The 23,612-nt window shown below is 41.3% G+C and overlaps 1 gene segment (V, D, J or C); it reads left to right on the forward strand.

The window, feature by feature from the left end:
- Positions 1–1,955: 1,955 nt before the first annotated feature.
- Positions 1,956–23,612, forward strand: part of LOC101359841 (immunoglobulin lambda variable 1-40-like) — a gene marked incomplete at its 3' end in the record, with an annotated part of 33,450 nt that continues 11,793 nt past the window's right edge. The window contains 1 exon segment of the V gene segment in view: positions 1,956–2,001. Within this exon segment, the coding sequence occupies positions 1,956–2,001 (46 nt within the window).

Consider the following 23,612-nt stretch of genomic DNA (forward strand, 5'->3'; position numbering starts at 1 on the left):
GCCCAGTGCTTAACCACTGTGCCAGTAATTATTCTCTACTTACTGCTTTTACTCATCTACATTTTAAGTAGTAAACCGAAGATCAGAGAATAAAGTACACAAGTTACAGAGGCGTTCTTAGTGAAAACTGAATTTTACTCCTACTTCCCTTCCCATTCCACGGCCAATTTATTCTATCAACAGAAAAACAGAAAATCGTACCAAACTCCACAGCCTTCTCGTAAGAATCCATGGATCACGGTTATGGGTGTATGGCTGTCTTCTTCTTTAGTAAAATGGACAAAGATGTTGTTACCAGCACTTTGTAAAGGTTTGAGTGTGTGCATTTATTGAGTGCTGACACCCACTGTATTAAACTTTCTATGTGGTTAAACCCAGGCCATAGTGCACTCATGGCCCAGGGTTCACAGATGGGAGGAGGCAGACCTGGGCCTGGAGCTGTTACCTTCTCCTGACACCTGGGTCTATTATGTCCCTAAACTCAATGGCTGAGTTCTTCCAACCTAAATACCCTAAAATCACCTAATTCAGTTAACAATTAATGCACATGTCTTAGTGGCCTAATGCTGCTGTATTGCAAATACCACAAGTGAGTGTCTTTAAAGAACAGAACTGTAGTTTCTCACATTTCTAGATGCTAAAATCCAAATCAGGGTCTCAGCTTCATCAATTCCTTTCTTGTAGGTAGCCCTGGTCATTCCTTGGTTCCTTATAGATGATCCTACATGTCATTTGTCTTCCCCTATTTGTGTGTGCCTCTGTGTCAAATCTACTCTTTTTATAACTCAGAAGTTATGTGGTTTAGGGCACATCTTAGACTGATATAACCTCATTAACATAACCAAGAAAACCCTATTTCCAAAAGGATTACATCCACAGGTATAAGGGTTAGAATTCCCACATATATTTGGCGGACACAGTTCAGTCCATGACAGAGTGATTCCCATCCAATGAGGCCTATTTACTTCTCCAATAACTATTCAGTTGTCCACATACAGCCAACTTCCCTCTTTCGCACATGAAAATTTCTTCAGTGCCTGGACCAGGGGACCTCTTGGCCTATAGCAATGGGGGGTCACTAGTTGGCACATTCAGAGGTACAGGATTTAGGGGTCCCCTTACAGGACCCCCATCAACCCAGGTTCCACATACATCATGTGAAAGGGAGATAATGTAAGCGCAGCTCACTCCACTTTTGTCCATCAAGAACTGGAAATCCAGAATCTATTGTAAAGTCTAGTCAGGGGGGCTGAGTGGAAGAGGGAGGTCAGACAGAAAGGCTGGGTTTTGAGGGCAGGTCCTGGAAATCTAGGGATGATGTTTTGGTCAGACCTGAGGGAAGAGGAGAGAGGGGTGGTTCAGTGCCCTGGCAGGGAGGATGCTGCTCTGTCTCTGCCCTGGGCTTCCTGCTCTGCTGCCTCCCAGGGGAGTCTCCATCAGTGAAGCCGAGTTTCTAGGTCTGTCCTGTAAACAGGTGAGTCTGGGGGAGGAAGCCTTGTGGGGAAATTAGATTGAGGGACTTCATGATCCGGACAAGGCCCAGTTTGATCCTGTGGAGGAGGGAAAAGTGGACAGTGAAGACAGAACATTTGTGGTGTGTCTAGGCCTCAGGCAGCAGGGGCACTGTGACCTGTCCCAGAGGGATCTGTGCTGGGAGCTAAGCTGGGAATCCTCCACTTAGCCCTGGTCTGGTACCTTCTTTCCAGTGCTCACTGGAACATACAGCTGTAACTTCATGGAGCCCTGGAAACCAAAGACCACCTCTCCCAGCATTAGATTTACAAACAGGAGATGAAGCTCAGGGCCCAGGGTGGGGGGTGGATAATAACAAGGAGAAGCCTTTTTTGCAGGAAGGGTCCTCCCTCACTTTGGCTGCTGGAGGGGATAATAGGGACTTGGGGAACCCAGGCCCAGCTGAGGGTCTCAGGATGCAAAACTTGTTGGGGGTTTCCACCATGACCTGGGCTCGTCTCTTTCTTACACTCCTCATTCATTGCACAGGCAAGCAGGGTGTCAGGGCTGGGGATGAAAGGACCAGGGATCCCTGGTTGTGTGTCACTGTTCACTGAACCCACCTCTCTCACACAGTGTCTCTCCTATCTTTCAGGGTTCTGGGCCCAGTCTCTGCTAACTCAGCAAATTCTGAGTCTGGACGGCAGGCAGTCAACGTCTCCTGCTCTGAGAGCAGCAACACATTAGGCCTTGGTATCCATCCAGGTACCAGCAGCTCCCCAATAGTGTCCCCAAACTCCTCATCTACAACACCAGTAATAGGCCTTCAGGGGTCCAGGCCTGATTCTTAGGCTACAGGTCCAGGAACACAGCATCCCTGAGCATCTCTGGTCACCAGCCTGAGGAGAAGGTTGATTATTACTGTGGGTCACCAGACAGCAGTCTCAGTGCTTCCACAATGTTCCAGGCCAGTAGGGGAAGTGGGGCATAAACGTGCTGCACCCAGTTGTAGGACTTCCCTTTGTAGCACCATCCTTCCACCAAGACAGCTGATTTCCCTCCCAGATTTCAGATTCAGATCTTCACTAACTCCATTTTGGAGTGTGGGGGTGTCTTTCGCTACTGCCTGAGGGATGGGAATGGATCTGCTTTCCAAAGCTGAGAGGGTGAGGTTACCACTCCCAAGGGGAAGAAGAACAGGGCTCACTGGAGACAAGGGGGTGAGGTCATTACTCAGATGGACTAGGAGAATGAGGCTGCCCAATACCGAGGCAGCAGAGTTGTCCTTCCATTGGGCCTGTGATGTAGAACTGAAGGCCAGGGCCAAGGATCTTCCACTCAGAATCCAGAGAGTGTAGCCAATACCTAGAATCTGGAGGGCAGGACCATTGTGTAAATGGTCTCAGAGAACAGAGGATTATTTTCAAGCCTGGAGGGCTAATGTAATGTGTTCTGTTGACTTCCTTGGTGCTTGTTATCCATGACATTCCACCCTTTGGCCTCCCAAAATTTACATCCTTGCCACATGTAAAACACATTCACCCCATCATAGCCAAAGTCTTAAATCAGCTCCAAGTCCAAAATCCAAAAAAATTCCTCTTCATCTGTGAAATCTAGAATACAAGTTATTTGCTTCCAAGTACAATAGTGGAACAGGCACAAGGTTAGACATTTCCATTACAAATAGGAGAAATGGGAAGGAAAGAAGGGATAACAGGTATCCTCTGGACTCAGGGTCCCTGCGCTGAGAAGCTCCTCTACCAGGGGAAGATTGATGACAAGGAACTTCCTCCAGAGCTGACAGACAGAGAAAGTCTTCCCCTGGAGCAGACACCCTGAATTTGGACTTGTAGCCTACTAGAGTGTGAAAGAATAAACTTCTCTTTGTTAAAGCCGTTCACTTGTGGTATTTCTGTTATAGCAACACTAGATAACCAAGACAGAATTTGGCACTGTGAGTAGGGTGCTGCTCTAACAAATACCTAAAATGTGGAAGCACTTTTGAAACTGTGAATGGATAGAGGTTGGAAGAATTTTAGAGTGTCTAATGATGAAAACCTAGATAGCCTTGAAGAGACTTTTGGTGGAATTATGGATGTCAGACAATTCTGGTGAGGACTCAGAAGGAAACGAGGAACGCTGTTACACTGGTGCACATTGCAAGAAGCTGCATTAGAGAACGCGAAACAGCAGAGAACCAGCAGTAGCAGAACCAGGAGACCAGTGCAAGATGGTTACATTCCAGAAGGGGGAACAGTTTAACCCTGTTGGTTACCGAAGGGGTTAAACTATTCCCCCCTCCTCCTCCTATCCCAGCTAACCTCTCTGAGTTCCTGATAAGACAGTTCTGTATTGTCTGAGTAACAATACAAGGTCGTCTTACTGCTTCTCTGCTCAAGGCTGCCCCCTGCAATCAAACACCCTCCCCATGCAGACATGAGCCACAAAGCTAGCCTTAGATAAACTTCGTGTGTCATACCCCCAAGCAGTCATAATGCACTACAACTTCACCCCATACATGTTAATTAGTTCCTGAAATTGTCCGCCTAGTCCCAGAAACTTCATGAATTATGCATAAGTTCCCTATCCTGAACCCTATCACTGCCCTAAAATCTCCAACTTTGGGGAGATTGATTTGAGACTTAGTCTCTGAGCTCATGCTTGACCGGCTTGCAATAAAGTCCACTTTCTCTTTCTCAAAGGCCTGGTGTCTCTCAATTGACTCTAGGGGTCACACTAGGCAGGACCTATTCCCATATGGTTACCATACCACCAAGAAACAAGAGCCAGGAGGATAGTGTGTCCTTTGGACCCAGAGTCCCTGTGCTGAGAAGCTCTTTGACCAGGGGAAGATTGATAACAAGGACTTTCCTCCAGAGCTGACAGACAGAGAAAGTGTTTCCCTGGACCTGTCACCCTGAATTTGGACTTGAAGCCACCTAGATTGTGAGAGAATAAATTTCTCTTTGTTAAAGCCATCCACTTGTGGTATTTCTGTTATAGCAGCACTAGATAAGTAAGACATTGCTCTCCTCACATTTGCACTAACCACCCTCCCATCCACTCTGACCACCTATTGAGCCAGTCAGGGTTTCTGCAGCTCCTGGCTGCCATGGAGACACTTTCTCCCACTAGTTCTGAAAGCCTGGCATTGACTGTCTTCATGGACAGCTGGCAGCTCCTCACACCGTTGTCACCCATTCCTCCACCTTCAGCAACGTCCACAGAAACCACCAGGCACCAGGGCACCTGCTTTGTGGAGGAGAACCTGGAGGTTGACTGGCCCCTAAGGGCTCCACGCTCCCTGTTGCAGAGAAGGCTCAGCCTCAACCAAAGGTTGCTCTTCCTTTCAGGCAAGCTGAGCCCTAGGCCTAGTCACACTTTCCTGTTCACTCACTTTTTAAGCAAGCTTCCCTCAGGGGCACTTGATTCCTTTCAAGCAATGGGTCTCGCTTGGGGCTCCTCCCACTTCTCTGTGCTACTAACTCTGACCTTCAGAAGGAGAGCTTCCAGGTTCTCTTCCCCATCTCCCTTGGTTCCTGTGAAAATCTGAGAAAAGTGTGCCTGGGGCAGGGACACTCCCTCACTTCACATACACTCTGCAACTAAGGCTTATTCTCACCCTTAGTCCAGAAAAATCCTGCTATAAACCTAAAAACTTACACTTTTTATTTCTATATTTTATTATGGAAAATGTCAAACATACACAGAAGTAATGAGTATTGTGTAATGAGCCCCCTTTACAATCTCTCAGCTTCAACAGCTACTATTTTTGCCAATATTGTTGTGTCTATTCCCTCATGTTGTTTTGTGTTTGTGTTTATTTTCCTGGAATTGTTTTGAGGAGATCCCAAACTTCTGTACGTATCTCTAACACAAAAGGACTTTTTGCTTTACAAGTGCCACAACATTATTATCACACCTATTAAAGTTACTATTAATTCATTAATATATAATTCTGGCCCATATTCAATTTTCTTTTATTGTCTCAAAAATGTCTTTTAACCTTTGTGTTAAACAAACTACATCAATGTTTGGTTGATGCATCTCTGTGTCTCCTTTAATCTTTCACAGAGTTTCCTCCCAAACCCCTGAGTGTAGGCCATTTATTTGTTCAAAAGCAGGGTCATATCGAATGTTCCAGTTCTAGATTTGACTCGTTGCTTCCTTGTGGTGATGCTTGACAGGCTTCTCTCTCCCCTGTGTGTTCTTTGGACTGGAGGAGGATTGATTAGACTCAGGGTCAACAACTCATGCTAGATGAAGCTGTGCACTTTCAATGAACGGTCGGAACATCTGCTCAGTCCTTTTAATGATTTCAGGGTTGACCAACAGGTTCAAGTGTCACCAGCCTGATGTATTGGTCTTTTATATAATGGATTTTAACAGTCATTGATAATTGTCTGGGTTTTACATTTCCTAAGTGGTTACAAAATGATGATGTTAAGAATTATCTCTTTATTTCTGCATTTAGTAGCTGAAATTCTATTAAAAAAAAAAAAAACTTTTCGTCTTCCTGTACTTGATTTCACTGAAATACCATTTTGATAGGAAAGGCGGGAAAACACTTGACTGGCTGCCCCCTTGTCAGTTTTCAGAATAATGAGTTGGTGCCTTAGTGACTGGTAACCACCAATGAAGGGCGGGGGTGGGGGGGAGGGGAATCTTTGTTGTTTGTTTTTTGAGCTTCATAATGAATTCATAGGTTTCTTTCAATCAATTGTAGTCATGCCTTTTGATGCCCAGCTGGTCTTATTGGTGGCTAGAGGGTGGCCGTCAGGTGTTTCCTATAGTCTTTGAATACAACCATATGGTCTTTGATGCCTCCCTTGCTGTGGCAATCCATGGTGTCTCAGACTCCTCCTGTGCATTCTCTGCCTTAGATCTGAACTCAGCCATCTCTCCAAGGTGCCCTCCTTACTTATCACGGTAATAATGCTAGAGACTACAATCTGAACACAGTGCTGCTTTTTGCTCTTGGGTTTTCTTTACTTTTAGGCCTTTTTAAAGACACTTCAGAGCAGTGACTTCCAAGTCTCCCAGGACCTGACCTGACACTCTGACCCTTCCCAGTTGCCCTGGTATATGGATCAGGGAAAATTTCTCTATTCCTGGAACAAGGAGATCCATCATGAAGCTACAGAGATAGGGTTGGCTCTGGAAGGTGTTGCTTTTATCTCCATCCTCTCTCCAGTTTCAGCCCACCTCCTCTCTCTCCACCTGTCATGGATTGAATTGTGTCCCCCCAAAATATGTGTCAGCTTGGCTAGGCCATGATTTCTGGTATTGTGTAATTGTCTTCCATTTTGTGATCTGAGGTAATTTTGTTATGTGCAGTAAATCGTAATTTCTGTGATTAATGAGGCGAGATTAGGTTATGTTAAAGAGGATTAGAGGGGGTGAACGCCCTTATTCAGGTCACAGTCTTGATCCGATGTAAGGGGAGTTTCCCTGAGGTGTGGCCTAAATCACATTTTATCTTACAAGAGATAAAAGGAGAGAAGTAAGCACAAAGAGAGGGACCTCATATCACTAAGAAAGAAAGAAAGAAGCACCAGGAACAGAGTAGTCCTTTGGACCTGGGGTCTCTGCACTGAGAAGCTCGTAGACCAGGGAAGAATCGATGACAGGGACCTTCCCCCAGAATAGACAGAGAGGAATCTTTCCCTGAGAGCTGGTGCCCTGAGTTTGGACTTCTAACCTCCTAGACTGTGAGAAAATAAATTTCTGTCTGTTAAAGCCACCAGCTTGTGGTATTTCTGTTGTAACAGCACTAGATAACTAAGAAATCACCCCAGAGTAGAGTGGGCACTTATCAGTCTAGATTTTAGAGGGCTGTTGTGATCCTGAGTGGGACTCAGGGTGCTATTGTCACAAAAAAATAGGGAGATCTCTAGAGAAACACAGGATCAGCAAAAACAAAATTTTAATTCCACTTGTGAATCACTATAAGTGCAAGAAAGATATCTCTGAGCTTAAGCAGAGTTCACTCTTCAGGCACAACAGGTTAAATGGATTTGGTAGTTGAAAATATTTGGACATGACTTCCAAAAGAGTTAGAGAAAAATTTTGAAAAAATACTTGAATAGCAAACAGATATACAATAAATGTGTGTCAAAGATTTTATCAACTCATATAGTAATGTCAGGCCAGTAAAATTGTAAAGTTGGAACAAAGACTATTTTAAAATCACAGTATATATAGTGAAATAGGAAAGGAGCTTTTAAGGAAATGTTGGGGATTAACTGGTTAAATCCTATAGAGTAATTAAATAAAATTTTTGGATTTATCTTCTCCTCTGACAATCCTACTAATTATTATAATGATGTTTATATGAACTGTTCAAAGAAAGACATTTAGATTTCAGATGTTCTCTGACACTTCCCATACAGTTTTCCCTAAAGTGACATTTATTTTTACTCTCTCAGTTTTCTCATGCACTATTCATGCTTTGCTCCTTCTGACACATATAACTTTGGCCTACCTTCCCATAACCTTCATAGGCCACACTAAACCAGCCAGCAGTTCCTTATCCTAACAAGTCTGAGGAGTTTTTCCCTGCTTTTCTATATCACTTGCTTTGTCAAGGTCTCCCTCTTTTCTAATTATAATCCTTTGATTCCTGGAGGTCTCCTTCTCCTGGATCACTTTGTTCATCACTGTGTTATTTCATTAATATCTACTTTGTCGGAGGGTGGAGGAAGATGGCAACGTAAACAGCCACATGTTCTGAATTCTCCATAATTATTATAAAAGGAAACTAAATACTTTTCAAATTCCAGACATATGATAAAAATTGGAGGACCAAAGGGAACTCTGAATTAAAAGGTATCAGACTGATCATGGGAAAGCAGAGATTCACAGAATGTCTTCACCCTACTCTCTTCTCAGGCACAGCACAGCCATCTTGGGATGGCAGTGGCCAGTGTGGAGTACAGGGAGGTTTGGAGTTTGTGAGTAGATGAGCTCTAGAGAGAGTAATGCAGGTGGGGAAGTCTAGGAAAGTGGTCCTAGAAAATGGTGCCTTCGTGCACTGAAGCTTGAGGCCAGAGATGTCCCAGTAGGGAAGGACATGTGGTGTACAGTGAAAACTAGTCTCTACAGGCAGCCAGCCACTCACAAGGGCACCATGTGTAGAAGTAAGAAGGGGCACCTAGGTACACATCCAATCTGGGGCTTTGTGGCTCTCATAAGGAAACAGAGACACCTGAACTCTGTAGGCAGCCAGCCATCTGTGAGGGCATCACTGATCCCAAACCTAAAAAAGGCACCTAAGGAAAATTTTTCTTTGCAGTGCATCAGAAAATTCCTTCCTGCTCTACCCCCTTACAAGCTAAAGAAATTCAAGAACAGCCCACAAAACACAAACAAAGTTCCAGAGGTCCACCCAGAGAAGAGTGAAGGAGGTTACAAGTTCCCAGAACTGCTAAGTCAATACTGGAAAACTTAAGGGAAAGAGAGTCTTGTAAGGGATTTCTGAAAAAGAGTGAGGAAATAGGGGAAAGGGAAAAAATAAATAACAAGATCTGAGTCTAAGAATTAACTCAATAATGTACTCATTTGCCTCAGGTCCAACAACAAAAAAATATAAGGCATACAAGAATGCAAGAGAAAATGGCTCAATTAAAAGAAAACCATGAAGAGGTGGGAATTGGTCTTCTGGAGGCCAGGTTAATAAGAAAAATAGGGGACCTCCAGACAACAATGTTAAATATGTTCAAAGAAAGTAAAGAACACAAAGAAAAGAAACCAATGAAGATCAGGAAACAAAGTGAGAAACTCAGTAAGGAGATTAAAAACATTTTTAAAAAAGAATAGAAAAATACTGGAATTGAAGAATAAAATAACTGAATTGGAAAATGCAAGGGAAAGATTCAACGGTAGATTTGAGCAGAGGAAAGAATAAGCAACTTAGAAGACAGGGTAACTGAACTTGTCAAGGCTCAAGAGGAATAAGAGAAGGGGATAAAATCCAACATTAAGATTTTTGGAATTCCAGAACAAGAAAAAAGTAAGAAAAGAATAAAAACACTTTTTCAAAACATAATGACAGATAATTTCTCAGACCTGAATAAGGAGTAGAGCCAGCAAATCCAGGTCACTAGGTGAATTCCAAGCAGAAGAAATATAAGCAGGTCTACACCAAGACACACTGTAATAAAATTCTTGAAAATGAAAGACAAGGAGAGAGTCTTGAAAGCAGCAAGAGAAAAGCACAGTATAATATGTAAGGAGTCCTTGATAAGAATTAGAATTTCTCCTCAGAAAACATGGCATCCAGGAAGCAATGGAACAACATATATAAAATATGGAAGGAAAAGAATTGTCAACCAAGAATTCTTTTTACCCAGCAAAGTTGTTATTCAAAAATGATGGTGAAATCAAGACATTCTCAAATGAAAAAAGTTGTTGGAATCGTAAACACTCTCCCTGCTCTCCAAGAATTATTTAAGGGAGTTTTTCAAATAGAAAGGAAAGAACACTAGGCAGATACTCAGATCAGCACTATGGAGAGAAAAGAGACAGAGATAGATCTAATAAAGTTAAAGGCACAGACAAATATAAGGACCAATTGTATGGTATTCCCAGAGGATAAATGTAGTAGTTAAGTTCCACAAGGAATACAACATCAATTGCATAAGAAATAGGTACTCAGTGAATATTATAAAACACTGCTGAAAGAGATTAAGGAAGACCTAAATAAATGGAAAGACGTTCCATGTTCATGGATTAAAAGACAACATTGTTAAGATGTCAATACTACCCAAAGCGATCTAAAGATTCAATGCAATTCCAATCAAAATTCCAACAGCTGTCTTTACAGAATGAAAAAAAATCCTAAATTTTGTATGGAATGACAAGCGGACTTGAATAGTTAAGCGTTTTTTTAAAAATTTATTATTGAATTTTATTTCTGGTGAAAATACACCCAGCAAAACCCACTCCCATTCTAGTTTCTAGACATGATAATCAGTGACATTGATTATCTTCTCCACATTGCGTAAATATTCTCATTATTTCTGTTCTAGTTGTTTCATTTCCATTTATTTAAATTCCCTGCCTCCCTCCACCCCAACATTCTCATATATGCATTAAAATACCTATTGTTTGGTCTTACATAGTTTTTTTTTTTTTTTTTTTTTAAGAACATGTTGTCAAGGGTGACAATCTTTACTCATTGGGCTAAACTGTTGCCTAGTTTAATGGTGACTTCTGGGGATAGTTTCAATTCAAGATTTGAAGAGCAACCCAAGGCCATAGTCTTGGGGACTCCTCCTGCCTCAATAGGTTGAGTTACTCTGTAGTATTTAAGGATTTGAAGTTGTGCTTCACATTTTTCTCCTTTTTTATTAGGATTTATCTATTGTATGCCTGATTAGAACATTCAGTAGTGGTAGCTGGGCACTATCTAGGTCTTCTGGTCTGAAGATGGAGGAGACAGTGGTTCACAGAGACAAGTCGTGAAGCCCAGTTCTTTCTCTATTTATTGGGTTTCCTTCTTTCACTTTTGTTCCAGATGGATAAAGATCTTTGATGTCTGTTCATAAGTTTTTAAGACCCCAGACACTACTCATTATACTAGGAGGCAGAACATAAACTTCAAGAATTATGCCAATTGATTGTATTGTCCTATGAGACCATGGCCCTAAGCCCCCAAACCAAGAGAATTAATCTCATGAGGTGATTGGTTATGTTTAATTAGTATCAACATCTGTAGCCCTGCCTGTTTTTTTTTGGTTGTGTTATTGTTGAAAAACTGTATACAACCTAGCATTTTCTCATTCACTTCTTTTTCCTATGTACAGCTTATTTATATCAGTTACATCAGTCATGCTGTACAAACTTCATCCACATTTCCCATTACTATGAATAAAAAGTGACTACTGTCTAAGGGATACTTCTCTTTCTTTCCCCCTCTGACCTACACAAGTCATTTCACAAACATGAAAACATACACTATTTCTCTTTTTCTAATTGACTTATTTTGCTCAACACAACGTCCTCTTTCAATCTTCCTAAGAGAGGGACCAGTCCCTGGAGAAGGACATCATTTTTGGTAAAGTAGAGGGTCAGGAAGACGCTCAATGACATGGAGTGACACAGTGGCTGCAACAATAGGCTCAAGCATAACAACTATGAGGATTGTGCAAGACCGGGCAGTGTTTCTTTCTGTTGTACATAAGGTTGTTATGAGTCAGAACTGACTCGATAGCACCTAACAAGAACAACAACAATGTCTTCCAGGTTCACTCACGTTGTAAGATGTTTTGGGAGCTTACTTTTCTTTATCGCTGAGTAATACTCTATTGTACATACGTACTACATTTTGCTTATACATTTTTCTGTTGATGGACACTTAGGTTGTTTCCATCTTTGTGCTATTGTGAATAGTGCTGCAATGAACGTAGGTGTGCATGTGTCTTCATGTCACTTCTATTATATCCCTTGGAGTGGAATTGCTGAGTCATATGGCAGCTCTGCCTCTAGTTATTTGAGGAACTGACAGGCTATTTTTCACAATGACTGCATCATTTTACATTCCTACCAGCAATGGATGAGGGTTCTAATTCCCCAACATCCCCTCCAGCACTCGTGATTTTCAGTTCTTTATTTTTTTTCTTTTTTTTATCTTAGCCATCCTAGTGAGAGTGAAATGATTTCTCACTGTGGTTTTGATTTACATTTCTCTGATGGCTAATGATGTTGAGCATCTTTTCATGTGTTTGTTGGCCATTTGACTATCCTTTTTGGTGAAGTGTTTGTTCATGTCCTTTACCCAGTTTTTAATTGGGTTATTTATTTTTTGCTGTTAAATTATAGAAGTTTTCTATATATTTTAGATATTAGGCCCTTATCAGTTATATCATTTCCAAAGATTTTTTTCCCAGTCCGTAGGTTGTTTCTTTACTCTTTTGATGGAGTATTTCAATCAGCATAAGTATTAAACTTTTATGAGGTCCCAGTTATCTATTTTTTCTGCTGCTCATGCATTCATTGTTGTGTTTGATAATCTATCACTGAAATAAACTAGGTATTAAAGTTTTGCTCCTACATTTTCTTCAAAGAACTTTATGGTTTTAATTTTAACTTTTAGGTCCTCAGTAGTTATCTTAATTATCTAGTGCCACTGTAACAGAAATAGTACTTGGATGACTTTAACGAAAACATTTATTTTCTCACAGTTTAGGAGGCTAGAAGTTCCAATTCAGGTGCCAGCTTAAGGGGAAGGCTTTCTCTTTCTGTCGGCTCTAGGGGAAGGTTCTTGTCCTCAATCTTCCCCTGGTCTAGGAGTTTCTCAGCATAGGGACCCTGGGTCCAAAGGATGCACTCCACTCCCAGCTCTTCTTTCTTGGTGGTAGGAGGTCCCTCTCCTCTCTGCTCCATTCTCTCTTTTATAGCTCAAAAGACATTGACTCAATACACAACCTAATCCTATAGGTTGAGTCTTTCCTCATTGACATAACTGCCTCTAATCCTGCCTCATTAACTTCATAGTGGTTAAGATTTACAACACATAGATTTACCTCTGATCACAAAATGTAGGACAACCACACAATACTGGGAATCATGGTCTAGCCTAGTTGACACACTGTTTTTGGAGACACAAGTCATCCATAACAGTAGTTAAGTGGTTTTGAAGAAGAACAATGTAGGAGAACTCACACTTCCTAATCTCAAAACATCATATAGCTACAGTAATCAAAACAGCCTGGTAATTGTATAACAATAGAACATTGGAATATAATAGAGAATTCAGAAGTAAACCCAAAAGTCTATGACCAACTGATTTTTTTACAAGTGTGCTAAATCCATTCAATGGGAAAAGAAGAGTTTATTCAACAAATTGTGTTGTGAAAATTGGATTTCCATATCTAGAAAAATGAAACAGGACTCATGCCTCACACTACATCAAAAAACAAACTCAAAATGGATTAAGGACCTAAATGTGAAACCTACAACACGAAATTCTTAGAAGAAAATGCAGGGGCAAGGTTGTCAGGTCTAGCTTTTAACAATGGGTTATTTAATATAATAACAAAAGCACGAACAGAAAAAGATGAAATAAATAAATGGGACCTCATAAAAGTTAAATACTCTTGTTCATCAAAAGGCTTTAGCAAAAAAAGTGAAAAGACAAGGTATCGATTGGGAGAACATCTTCAGAAATCATATATCTGACAAGAATATAATAACAAAATAGATATAATACTTCAACAACTAGACAAACAAACAAAAACGACCAATAACCCTATCAAAAAATGGACAAAGGGCTTGAATAGATATTTCATTTTAGAAAATATTCAAATGGCCAACAAACACACGAAGAGAAGCTCAACATCTTCAGTCATAAGACAGATGCAAATTAAAACCAAAATGAGATGGCATTTCACTCCAATTAGTATGACTAAGATAAACAAACAAAAAACCAGAAAATAACAAATGTTGACAAGGGTGTGGGGAAATTGGAACCCATATCCATTGCTGGCAGGAATTCAGTATGTTACAGCCATTGTGGAAAAACAGTGTGGAGGTTCCTCAAAAAACTAAAAATAGTACTACAGTATGATCCAACAATTCCACTGCTAGGAATATACCCAAGGGACTTGAAAGCAGAGACATGAACAGACATATGTACACCAATGTTCATTACAGCACTGTTCACAATAGCCATAAGGTGGAAATAACCTAAATGCCCATAAGCAGATGAATGGATGAATCAAATATGGTGCATACATACAATAGAAATACTACTCAGCCAGAAAGAGTAATGAAGTGCTGATACATGCTACATCATTCATGGAGCTTGAGAACGTCATACTGAGTGAAACAAGTCCAGCAGAAAAGCATAAATATTGAATGACTTCACTTATATGAAAAAGATCAAAACAGGTAAATGTATAGAGCCAAAGTTTATTAGTGGGCACCAGGGGTGGGATGAATGGGAAAGGAGGAGTTATTGCTTACTGAGCACTGAGTTTCTGTTCTTGGTGATGGAATAATTGCATTGATTAAGCCTAATGGATGCATAGTGGATTTGTGTAAATGATGTCACTAATTGTACACCTGTAATTGGCAAATGCAATGTGTTATATATATATTTACAACAACAACACAGAGCAGCAGTTGAGGTTTCCTTACGTACAAAAAACACCTCATGGAATTTCGTTTATTGGTTTGGGGGTTTAGGGTCATGGTTTCATGGGATATTCCAGTTATTTGGCCCAATATCATATTTAGTGTTTTGATCTACTTCCTAGTTCATTGTGTAGTGCCTGGAGTCTTACAAGCTTGCAAAGTGACCATCCAAGTTACAACAATTGGTCTCTATTCACCTGGAGTAACAGAGCAAAGTGGAGAGTCAGGAATAGAAGAAGGAAATGGAATGTGTGGCCTCCTTTTCCACAAGATAAGAAGAAATAGATAATGACCATCTACCATTACTGAACATTCTGATCAAAGATTCTACAGAAGAATCCTGATCAAAAGGGGGGCAATGTGGAATATAATTCCAATTCTCCTGGAATGCAGAATTTCTGGAGCCATTAAAAGGATGACAACCCAAAACTACTGCCCTTAGATAATATTTAACCCTGAAACCATAAACCAAAAATATCCCCTGAAGCCTTCTTTAAACTAAACAACAGACTAACTTAACTAGTAGACTATCCACCATCAACAACATAAATGGTGACTATATACATGGACCTTGCCAGATGGAATACACAGGAATCAGATCAACTACATCTGTGGAAAGAGACAATGGTGAAGCTCAGTATCATCAGTCAGAACAAGGCCAAGGGCTGACTGTCAAACAGACAATTGCTTATATGCAAGTTCAAGTTGAAGTTGAAGAAAATTAGACAAAGTCCACTAGAGCCAAAATACAACCTTGAGTGTATCCCACCTGAAGTTAGAGAACATCTCAAGAAAAGACTTGACACACTGAACACATACATAAAGAAAACAAAAGGTCATTAAAAAGACAGGAAAGAAAGAAAAGACAAAAATGGATGTCAGAAGAGACTCTGAAACTTGCTCTGGAACATAGAGTAGCTAAAGCGAAAGGAAGAAATGATGAAGTAAAAGAGCTGAACAGAAGATTTCAAAGGGCAGCTTGAGAAGATAAAGAATCATAATGAAATGTGTAAAGACCTCTAGTTACAAAACCAAAAGGGAAGAACATGCTCAGCATTTCTCAAACTGGAAGAACTGAAGAAACTTGAAAAAATTCAAATTGCAATATTGAAGGATTCTATGGGAAAAATACTGAATGATGCAGGAAGCATCCAAAGAGGATGGAAGGAATACACAGAGTCACTGTACCAAAAAGAATTGGTCAACATTCAACCATTTCAGGAGGTAGCATATGATCAACAACCGATGGTACTGAAGGAAGAAGTCCAAGCTGCACTGAAAGCATTGTCGAAAAACTAGGCTCCAAGTATTGACAGAATACCAATTAAGATGTTTCAACAAAAAGATGTAGTCCTGGGGGTGCTCACTTATCTATGCCAAGAAATTTGAAAAACAGCTACCTGGCCAACCAACTGGAAGAGATCCATAATTGTGTCCATTCCAAAGAAAGGTGATCCAATAGATTGTGGAAATTATCAAACAATATCGTTAATATTACACACAAGTAAAATTTTGCTGAAGATCATTCAAAAGAGGTTGCAACAGTACATTGACAGGGAATGGCCAGGAATTCAAGCTGGATTCAGAAGAGGATGTGGAAAGAGGGATGTCATTGCTGTTGTCAGATGGATCCTGGCTGAAAGCAGAGAATACCAAAAAGATGTTTACCTGTGTTTTATTGACTATGCAAAGGAATTTGACTGTGTGGGTCATAACAAATTATGGATAATATTGTGAAGAATTCCAGAACACTTCACTGTGCTCATGAAAAACCTGTACATAGACCAAGAGGCAGTTGTTGGAGCAAAACAAGAGGATACTGCGTGGTTTAAATCAGGAAATGCGTGCGTCAAGGTAGTATCTTTCACCATACTTATTCACCCTGTATGCTGAGCAAATAATATGAGAAGCTGGACTATATGAAGAAGAACGGGGCATCAGGACTGTAGGAAGATTCATTAACAACCTGCGATATGCAGATGACACAACCTTCCTTGCTGAAAGTGAAGAGGACTTGAAACACTTACTGATGAAGATCAAAGACTATAGCCTTCAATATAGATTGCACCTCAGCATAAAGAAAACAAAAATCTTCACAACTGAACCAATAAACAACATCATGATAAACAGAGAAAATATTGAAGTTGTGAAGGATTTCATTTTACTTGGATCCACAATCAACATCTATGGAAGCAGCAGTCAAGAAATCAAAAAAGATATTGCATTGGGCAAATCTGCTGCAAAAGACCTCTTTAAAGTGTTAAAAACAAAGATGTCACTTTGAGGACTAAGGTGAGCTTGACACAAGCCATGGTATTTTCAACCGCCTCATATGCATGTGAAAGCTTGAGAATGAATAAGGAAGATCAAAGAAGTGATGCCTTTGAATTATGGTGTTGGCAATGAAGAATATTGAATATATCATGGACTGCCAGAAGAACAAACAAATCTGTACAAAGAAGTACAAAAGGAATGCTCCTTAGAAGCAAGGATGGCAAGATTTTTTCTCGTATACTTTGGACATGTTATCAGGAGGAACCAGTCCCTGGAGAAGGACATCATGTTTGATAAAGTAGAGGGTCAGTGAAAAAGAGGAAGACCTTAAATGAGATGGATTGACACAATGGGTGCGACAATGCGTTCAAGCATAACAACGATGGTAGGATGGTACAGGACTGGGCAGTGTATCGTTCTGTTGTACGTCTGATTGCTATGAGTCAGAACTGACTCAATAGCACCTAACAACAACAACAACATACAGGTCATATTGTTAACAGCAACTTGAAAGGTTAGATAGAAAGTTTAGGGGAAATGTTTATGTTAAGAGGAGAGGGACACATTAGAAAAGAGAAGTGAAAATGGCTTCATAATTTGAATAATGTAATCAATGTCACTGTATTGTACATGTAGAAATTATTGAATTGGTGTATGTTTTGCTGTGTTTATTTTCTACAAGAATAAAAAAGTATGTTGTATGAATGATTAATGGTTTTGATATCCAAAGAAGAGATTGTCTTAACCAAGCAAATATATTTCCAGGACTCTTTTTACATATTCTGTAAATAAGGAAGTTGCCTAGAGCTCTATCCCAAGATTTTGCCTCTTCTAAATATCTACATCCCCATATTAGTGCATTTAGGGAAGGAAGGATGGCGAGACTACCTCTCACATACTTTGGACATGTTATCAGGAGGGATCAGTGTCTGGAGAAAGACATCATGCTTGGTAAAGTAGAGGGTCAGTGAAAAAGAGGAAGACCTTCAACGAGATGGATTGACATAGTGGTTGCAGCAACGGGCCCAAGCGTAATAACGATTGTAAGCATGGTGCAGGGCCGGGCAGTGTTTTGTTCTGTTGTACATAGGGTCGCTATGAGTCGGAACTGACTCGAGGGCACCTAACAACCACAGGGTAGGACCAGCACCCTAAACGCCATGGTAACATCTTGCTACCAGACAAGGTCAGAGTCGACCATTTCAGAAGTTGGAATTCAGTATTTATAACTGCTTCCTAGATGTTCCACTATTTTATAGAGAATTCATCGAATTTCCTTATTTTCTACTGCACTAAACAGCAGCACTATCTGTGTGGTCATTCAAACTAGAAAATTCCAGTTCATGATACATTCTTCCTCCTTTCCCACACTAAAGGTCCTTCTGGTCAGGAGTCCTGAGGATTCTACCCTTGAAAATTATTCCAAATGCATCTTCTCCGCCTGTTTTCTATTCTAATTGCTTACTTCACAATAAATAATTTCTTAAGTTCTGTCCTGATCTCCTCACCATTCCCTGTTCTCAGTCAGCAATGTTACTTTTATGGGTTGGCCAGTTTGTGAAAATGTCACATTTTTCACAATTTCAGCATTGAAATATCCTTTCTCTTTCTGTCTTTTTCTAACTCCACCTGGAGAACCACACATCTACTTACCTCACACCCAGCTTAAAGTATACTTTCCTAAGTATAGCAGATAGATAGTCTCACTCTTTTAAATGTTTTGTAGAAATTCTCATTCTCACAGAACTATTTCCTGACAACATTCCTGTTTATAATGCAAGACTCTATAAACCAGAGACAGTGGATTAATATTCATTTAACTGGAGCCGAGCACAGTGTTTCACACAGGCCTCTCAGCTACTGTTTATTGAGTGACAAAGTCCTGGGGCAGAAAGCCTTCAGGGTGTTGAACACTGAAGATGGACATGTGACCAGCAGGGGTTGCTGTGGAGGAGTCCCTGGGCCCTGCATAGGGTGTTACAACTGGGTGAGCCCCACTGTGGGCAGAGGCTGAGCTCCCTCTGCTTTCACTGAGGAGACTCAGCAGCTGTGTGCTCTCCGGCCTGGCAGAGGCTCCTGTGGAGGTCCCAGATGTGTTCCCAACAGCTGTTCCCTCCAAGACCCTCCTTGGGGCCACACTCAGACCATTTCCCTCCCTCACTCTCTCCTATCCTCAGGACTCCTCTCAGGGCCCTGCATTAGTGCTCTGGTGGTTCTGAGAGAGCCAGATAGAGGGAAGCACATTTGCATAGCAGTCCCTCCTTTTCCCTGAGGGCATTAGGGAGAATAAGATAATCCTAGAGCAACCCACCCCCACTGTGGGGCCTCAGCAGGGCTGTGTCCACCGTGGCTGTACCCCTCTCTCACCGCACAGATAGGGGCATCAGAGGCCCAGGGAAAACCCCCAGCCTGTCACCCAACAGCTTACATACCCACTAACGTCACACTGACCTCTGTCCATTGCCCATGAATGCCTGCATTTACAGGTTCCCTCTCCAGCCTGTGTTTACTCAGCTATCCTCCCTTTCTGCATCCCTGGCAACGTCTATGTTGGTGGCAAAGTCATACCCTGGTATCAGCAGAAGTCAGGGAGCTCTTCTTGGTATCTCCTGAGCTACTACTCAGACTCAATTAAACACTGGGGCTCTGGGGTTCCCAGGAGCTTCTCTGCATCCAAAGATGCCTTGGCCAATGCAGGGCTCTTGCTCATCTCTGGGCTGCAGCCTGAAGACAAAGCCAATCACTACTGTCAGATCTGGCACAACAGTGGTTCAAACAGTGACACAGGCAGATAGGGAAGCGGGACAGAAACACTGGCTTGCTCAGGTCTCTAACGATGACTCTTTTCTATTATTATAATAACTCATCTACATTGACTACACCTGGAGGTAGTTTTGGGCTTACAATGGCTCTCCTCCAAATTTCCCATTCAATGTTTCTAAAGTCCCAGTAAAACAAAACAAACAAACAAAAAAACAATAAACAAACTAAGGAAAAAATCACAATAACTCTAAACCTACGCCTGGTAAAATCAAAGCCTGTGGAGCTTGCCTCGTTGTTTTGAAGGAAAGCATGTCTGCATGTCCCAGCTTCCTTTTGGGTCAGAGGCAGTTGTCTCAGTACATGGATGGTCCCCCTAAAGCATGGATTCTTCTCTGTGAGGGTCAGAGCATAGACCTTCTTCCTCTTCCCCCCCTTCCAGTCATCTGTGATCAGGGTTGGTTGAGGCTCACTGTGTCTAGGGATGAAGCAGTAAGTTGCGAAATCTGTGAGGATGCAGGACTGAGTGGAGTTCCAGGCACAGGGCTGGCCTGGCACACTTGCTGGGCACCTACACCCTCAGATGTGATGTCAGGGAGAGGGGGATCAATCATGGAGACATTTGGACCCTGAGAGCAGCACAGATCTTTGTGGAACTTGAGAGGGTGAAGGCTATGCTTCACCATTGCTGGAAGGCACTGAGTCTGCTCCAGGGGAGATGGGTGAATTAGGTCCCATAGATGTGACTTCCCTAAGTGAATCCCACTTAGGGCCCATGGGAACTTTGGTGGGTGGGTTTTCTTGAGTCCACAAGATCTACTTGTTCATTCTCTACTCTTGTGTTAATTGGAGATCTTCAGAAACCCAGGGAATATCAGGGAGCACATCACACTGACCCCCAATATTTTCATGAAGTAACTCTGTCCCATTAAGCTCTTAAGAGGGAGGCTGCAGACCCTGAGGCCACCATTACCTGCACAGGGAGCAGCAGAAACACTGAAGTTTGACAAGAGATGGGTAAAAGGGACGCTTAAGTTTGTGATCTTGGACAGCAATCATCAATCTTAGAGGTTCAGCCTGATTCTCCTGCTTCAGGTTTGGCAACATGACAGCCTGGATCACTTCTGGGCTCCAGCCTGACTACCAGGCTGATTGTCACTGTCACACAGCTGAATACAACCCCTAAGTCACCAAGAGCTCCTATTTTATAGGGAAGTGAGATAAGTATCCACATGACCTCCTTAGTTCCAGGCATTGTATATACATAACAAACCCTCCAGAATGAGAGAGACTCAGTCTCTCTTGATCACTGGACAGGAACCCTGACCTTCACAGTGACTGGACTAAATTCCTCCCACACTCTCCACTGGTGTCATCATGACAACCAAGGGAGAACAAATTCTTTTTTTTATTGTACTTTAAATGAAGGTTTACAGAACAAATAGTTTCTGATTAAACGGTCAGTACACATATTGTTTTATGGCACTGGTTAACAACCCCATGACATGTCAGCAAACTCCCTTCTCGACCTTGGAGGACCTTTTTTTCTTTCTGGTGAAAATAGACATAGCCAAAGATACACCATTTCAAAAATTTCTACATGTACAATTCAGTGACATTGATTACATTCTTCCAATTATGCTGTTATTCTCGCTATCCTTTTCCAAATTATTCCATCACCATTATCTTCAACTCACTGTCCCTAGGCTTCCCATCAAACCTTTTGAGTAGCTGTTGTCAAATTGATCTCACATAGATAATTCTTTTATTGTACTTTAGATGAAGGTTTACAGAACAAATAGTTTCTCATTAAACAATTAGTACACATATTGCCCTATGACAATGGTTAACAACACCATGACAAGCCAACCGTGTGCCTTCTCAACCTTGTGTTCCCTATCACCAGCTTTCCTGTCCCCTTCCGCCTTCTAGTCCTTGTCCCTGGACTGCTGTGCCTCATAAGTCCTGTTTTCTTTTATGGGGCTGTCCGATCCCCTGCTGAACTGTGAACCTCAGAAGTGACTCCACCACTGAGCTAAAAGGGTGTCCGGGGACCATACTCTCGGGGTTTCTCCAGTCTCTGTCGAGCCAGTAAATCTGATCTTTTTTTGTGAGTTAGAATTTTGTTCTATATTCATCTCCAGCTCTGTCCAGGACCTTCTGTTGTGATCCCGGTCAGAGCAGTCAGTGATGGTAGCCGGATACCATCTAACTGTACTGGACTCAGTCTGGTGGAGGCCTTGGTAGCTGTGGTCCATTAGTCCTTCGGACTAATCTTTTCCTTGTATCCTGTTCTCTTCATCCTCCCTTGCTCCCGAAGGGGTGAGACCATTGGAGTATCTTAGATGGCTGCTCACAGGCTTTTAAGACCCCAGACGCTACTTACCAAAGGTAGAATGTAGAACCTTGTCTTTATAAACTGTGTTATGCCAATTGAGCTAGATATTCCCAGAGACCATGGTCCCCACAGCCCTCTGCAAAGCAATTCAGTCCCTCAGGGAGTATGGATGTGTCTACAGAGCTTCCATTAGCTTTCCTTGTATCAGTTGTACTGGCTTCCCCAGTATTGTGCACCGTCTTACCCTTCACCAAAGTTAACACTTATTTATTGTCTATTTAGTTCCCCCCCCACACACCTCCCATCCCTCCTAACCAACAAAGATTGTTTCTTTTTGTGTGTAAACTTTTTCATGAATTTTTACAATAGAGGTCTCATACAATATTTGTCCTTTTGTGATTGACTTATTTCACTCAGCATAATGTCCTCCAGTTTTATCCATGTTTTGAGATGCTTCACAGATTCATCATTGTTCTTTATACATAATACTCCATTGTGTGTATGTACCATAGTTTGTTTATCCATTCATCTGTTGATGGGCATCTAGGTTGTTTCCATCTTTTTGCTATTGTGAACAATGCTGCAATCAACTTGGGTGTGCATATGTCTATTCGTGAGATGGCTCTTACTTCTCTAGGGTATATTCCTAGGAGAGGGATTGCTGGATCGTATTGTATTTCTATTTCTAGCTTTCTAACTAAGCGCCATATCATTTTTCAAAATGGTTGTATCATTATGTATTCCCACCAGCAGTGCATAAGAGTTCCGATCTCCCCGCAGCCTCTCCAACATTTGTTATTTCCAGTGTTTTTGATTCGTGCCAATAATGCCAGGGTGAGATGGTATCTCATTGTGGTTTTAATTTGCATTTCTCTAACGGTGAGCGTTTCCTCAGATGTCTGTTGGCCACTTGAATGTCTTCTTTGGTGAAGTGTCTGTTGATTTCCTTTGCCCTTTTTTAATAGGATTATTTGTCTTTTTGTTGTAGAGGTGTTGGATTTTCTTGTAGATTTTAGAGATTACACCTTTGTCTGACTTGTAATATCCAAATTTTTTTTTCCCATTCTGTAGGTTCTCTTTTTAGTCTTTTGGTGAAGTCTTTTGATGAGCATTAGTGTTTAATTTTTAAAAGATCCCAGTTATCTAGCTTATCTTCTGGAGTTTGCGTGTTGTTGGTTATGGTTTTTATCCTGTTAATGCCGTGTATTAAGGCCTCTAGCATTGATCCTATTTTTTCTTCTATGAACTTTATAGCTTTAGGCTTTATATTTAGGTCTTTGATCCATTTTGAATTAGTTTTTGTATATGGTGTTAGGTATAGGTCCTCTTTCATTTTTTTGAAGATGGACATCCAGTTTTGCCAGCAACATTTGTTAAAAGACTGTCTGTTCCCCATTTGATGGACTTTGGGCTGCTGTAGAAGATCAGGTGACCGTAGGTGGCTGGATTTACATTTGACTTCTCCATTCTGTCCCACTGGTCAATGTATCTGTCGTTGTACCATTACCAGGCTGTTTTGACTACCGTAGCTGTATAGTAAGTTCTGAGGTCAGGTGCTGCTAGTCCTCCTACTTTATTCTTCTTCTTCAGTAGTGCTTTACTTATTCGGGGCTTCTTCCCTTTCCATATAAAGTTAATGATTAGTTTTTCC

This window comes from Trichechus manatus, unplaced genomic scaffold (assembly GCF_000243295.1).
Source record: "Trichechus manatus latirostris isolate Lorelei unplaced genomic scaffold, TriManLat1.0 scaffold00157, whole genome shotgun sequence".
In the NCBI taxonomy this organism is placed as follows: domain Eukaryota; kingdom Metazoa; phylum Chordata; class Mammalia; order Sirenia; family Trichechidae; genus Trichechus; species Trichechus manatus.